Source organism: Symphalangus syndactylus, chromosome X (genome assembly GCF_028878055.3).
Source record: "Symphalangus syndactylus isolate Jambi chromosome X, NHGRI_mSymSyn1-v2.1_pri, whole genome shotgun sequence".
NCBI lineage: Eukaryota > Metazoa > Chordata > Mammalia > Primates > Hylobatidae > Symphalangus > Symphalangus syndactylus.
The window spans coordinates 65,020,451-65,024,647 of record NC_072447.2 but is presented as its reverse complement, the minus strand read 5'-3'; the positions used below and the strand labels follow the sequence as shown (position 1 = coordinate 65,024,647).

At 47.7% G+C, this 4,197-nt stretch overlaps 1 protein-coding gene across 1 annotated transcript; it reads left to right on the top strand.

Annotated features, from left to right (window-relative positions):
• The first annotated feature begins 367 nt into the window (after nucleotides 1-367).
• Nucleotides 368-2,397, top strand: CENPVL3 (centromere protein V like 3). Its single transcript, XM_055266998.2, has one exon. The coding sequence runs from the start codon at nucleotides 516-518 to the stop codon at nucleotides 1,377-1,379; it is 864 nt and encodes a 287-aa protein (XP_055122973.2). The 5' UTR covers nucleotides 368-515; the 3' UTR covers nucleotides 1,380-2,397.
• Nucleotides 2,398-4,197: the final 1,800 nt, after the last annotated feature.

Sequence of the window (4,197 nt, the reverse complement as noted above, 5' to 3'; positions counted from 1 at the left end):
TGGCACAGATGCAAAACTAAATGTACTGTTTCTTCTTTTATCTCTTGTCCTTAGAAGATGGATTTAAATAAGTAAATTTTTTTCGCCTGTATTTTCTCTGGTTGGGTCCACTGATGTAACATACTACTGTGGGTCGTCATCTTTACTACACTTAACTTTGGTGCAACTACTTACACACCACACATTTTCATCCCCCAAGGCTTTATGTTTGACTCTGCCTCTTCTATAGTAGATGAATAATTCTTTTTTCTTAAGCTGATCGACCTGCTGCTGCATGCTAACTAAAAGATCTACAGCATTTTCAGTGGTTCAATATGTTAAGGTTAGGCTGATGATTTGAATCAACAATAGAAATTAACATTTAGGAGAAGGGGCAACTGATAGGCTCAGTCAGAATTTCAGGCCAGCAAAGGCTGTTGTGATAGGGTCAAGGGAAGGGTCTCTTTACATCACATTCAACAAGTGGCCAATCCTGCTGGCGCAGGCAAGGAGGCTGCTCAGCAACTGACGGGGAAATGGGGGTAACGGGCTGGGCACGCGCTCGGGAGTCTGCAGGCGCCATGGGCAGAGTGAGGAACCGCGCCACTGCTCAGCGGCGGAGGCGAAAGCGGCCCGGGGATCCTCCCGCCGCCTGCGCGGCCATCGCGGTCATGGGCGCCAGCCGCGCGCAGTGCCCCCGGGTCCAAGTCGGGGTCGGGAGCCACGCGGCGGCCAAGAGGTGGCTGGGAAGGTTGCGGCGGAAGCGCCGGTGGCGGCGGGTCCGGGAGGCGGGCCCCAGAGATCCGCTGCCCTCCGCGCCACTCCCGGACCCGCCGGTGCCCGCCGAGTCCCCTAAGGAGTTGGACCTCGGCGCACAGCGGGAGCGCTGGGAGACGTTCAGGAAGCTGTGGGGCCTCAGTTGCGAGGGCGCCGCCAAGGTCCTGCTGGACACCTTTGAGTACCCGGGCCTCGTGCATCACACCGGGGGCTGCCACTGCGGCGCGGTCCGCTTTGCGGTCTGGGCCCCTGCAGATCTGCGCGTCGTGGATTGCAGCTGCAGGCTGTGCAGGAAGAAGCAGCACCGCCACTTCCTCGTCCCGGCCTCGCGCTTCACGCTGCTCCAGGGCGCAGACAGCATCGTCACCTATCGGTCCAACACGCACCCGGCGCTGCACAGCTTCTGCAGCAGGTGCGGGGTGCAGAGTTTCCACGCAGCTGTCACTGACCCCCGCGTGTATGGCGTCGCCCCGCACTGCCTGGACGAGGGCACCGTGCGCAGCGTGGTCATCGAGGAGGTCGGCGGTGGCGACCCGGGGGAGGAGGCCGCCGAGGAGCACAAGGCCATCCACAAGACGTCCTCCCAGTCAGCCCCTGCCTGTCCCCGCGAACAGCAGCAGTGATTGGGGCCGCAAGCCCGCCTGAAACCGGCCCGGGCGGCCCTGCGGGGAGCGTCCGAGTACCTGCACAGATCCCATGCTGTGAAAGAGGTGTTTCTGGCCTGGTCAAACCGTGGATTCCCTTCCAGTATTTGCCCTTCCCCTCCGCTAGTTTTCAGTGACCTCGCTTACGATCCAAATCTTGAACACACCTTTGTCTGTGTACGATAGTCTTGGAATCCCATAAGCAAGAAGAGTGTCTCTGCTTTTTCAAGCCATCCATTGTATCTCTCGCTTTTACTGTTCTGCCTGCAGTTGTCACAAATTACCTGCAGATGATTCCTGTGTACTGTACGTTCCAGGTGCTATTGTGAACAGGCTTGCTGTTTTCAGCGCTTTGCGTCTGGTGTGTAGGACGGCAACACATAACCAGTTTGTAAACATGTGCTAGGATGTCTTTCATTCATTATCGTGTGTGCGCGACGTGTGTGTTTTAGATAGACATTCACGTTTGCACTACTTAGACAGTCCAGTTATTTAGTGTTTTTTATATGATATGTTTTAAGATTCATTAGTATTACATACCTCATTGCTCTTATTAGACGAATGATGTTAGTAGTTTCCTCCGTTTTATTTTAGAAACTGTCTCTGGGAAAGGAGACGGGAGACAGGAATGAGAAACGTCTGTGTGCTGTTTGCCCTCTTTAATCTTTCTAAATACCTATCTTATACATGTGTAAGTATTCAGAAATCAGTAAATATTTAATAATAGAGAAGTATGTATTTCTATGCTGTATATTACAAAACCAGCTCTAATTTATATGTAATTCTTGATATCTGAAATTTTTATCAATCAGTGGTGGGTTCAATGATACATATCAATATTATCATTTTATGGCTTCATAGAATTAAAAAATATGGATCTTTCATAATTTATGTAATCAACCTCCTCTGATGGATGTTTAGCTTTTTTCCAACTTTCAGTGTAATAATAATATTTCAAAAGAGCAAACTTCTAATAAATGTCTGCATTGTTCTACTACTTTGGTAAAAGGACCTGGATACTCTTTCCATATGTCTTTTACTTGCTGTCTGTCTCTCCTCTGTACATGTTTCATTGGATGTTGAATTGTTTAACTTGACTTACCTTTTCAACGAAGTGAAAAGAGATCAATTAAGTAAGTTTGTGTTTCCATGTATATGAGAGATGACATGGCTGTGCCTCACACAGAGATGCTACCACCTTTCAATTCATACCTCTTCTTTTCCATCTTCCCCTACCCCTACCTAAAGGGAAGGTTTCTGTGACCTGGTTTCTCCAACATGTTGTTCTACTCCCCAAGATTCCTCCTTTGTTCTTTGGAATAGCTTGCCCCAGTCCTTCTCCACCTAGGCATTGAGTTGAGGTAGGGAGGGAGAGAGGAAGGGAGAACATGAACATGCATATATGCCTTAGGTGGTTCAGTCATATTGGTGATCAGAAAATACCAAATTGCACTGAGTTGCACCTATATTACACTCCATTGCATAGAATGGATCCAGAGGGATGGAAAAAAATGACTCAAGATGTCATGCTTCTACCATGTCAGTGTTTCTGTCCAAAGAAATGTGTATATATAATTTCTCTCTTTTTCTGAGAATGACTTTTAAAGTGTGTTCTGATGATTTTTGCTTCTCTAAGCCATGTGCAAATCATTCATCAGTTTGGTTAAAGACTCATGTTCAAGAGTGCCAGAGCACCTTTTTAACTTGGCATACAGTTTAAGCATGCTAGGCTGGTTTCTGTGTGTGAGAATGCAAGCAGAGGACTGCTGTGCTGGTGAGAAGGAATGGGAGGGGGGCTAAAACCTGAGAAAGAACAAGCTGTTGGGGAAGGGGATGACTGAGGAAGAATTGGAGAGAAAGAGAAGCTTCTCTTTCAAACAATGATAGGGGAAAGGAAGTGGTGTTTAAGGGAGTCTTTGGGGGATTTTACCACAGGTTGCAGGAAGTCAGTGTTTTCCCCTGTATTTCCAAAGGAGGCTTTAAAGTTAATGTTACTTTATGTGTTAGCTGTCTTTTTTTCTATTGCACAAAAGTATATCTTACACTTCAAAATTGTAAATGAATGTTTGTGAGACATTAGTGATCATGGACCCTGACAGTGGCCGCTGTGCCATGCTTCAGGCATCTCTTACTTCAAGGAAAGAGCAAGGGCTTGGCATTTGAGCCTGGGCTGAAAACCCAACTCTTCTATACACTACTGTCCAGCTTTGTAAAATCTGTCAAAATACAAAAAATTAGCCAGGTGTGGTGGCAGACGCCAGTAATCCCAGCTACTTTGGAGGCTGAGGCAGGAGAATTGTTTGAACCCGGGAGGCGGAGGTTGCAGTGAGCCGAGATTGCGCCATTGCACTCCAGCCTGGGTGACAGAGCAAGACTCTGTCTCAAAAAAGAAAATAATCTGTAAAAGCCCACCCTCATCTTCATTGTGAGGATGAAATGAGGGTGTGTGTATAATCTGCTGGCACAGTGGCTGACGCCCAGCAGGCACTCAAGAATTTGTATGATGGTTGCTCTTATTAGGTGACGACACTGATAAATAGAACCAAGGGTCAAACCTAGGATTTAGACTCTTTCATGGATACCCTCTCAGGTGCAATTTTTTGGGGCACTTAAAGTGAGAGTTACATCAATCCAGTGACAGGGTAGAAGGAGTAATAGGAAGTAAGTCCGTGCATGATCTTTCTCCTCTTAACGGATTTATCAGACAACATCCACTGTTTCTTCACCATCCACATTCATCCGAGCCGGGACAGGGGAATCACCATAGATGGAACCTCATCCTCTCCCACCTCATACC

Coding starts and splice junctions, on each gene's coding strand:
- CENPVL3 (XM_055266998.2), top strand. CDS start 516: ATGGGGGTAACGGGCTGGGCACGCGCTCGGGAGTCTGCAGGCGCCATG.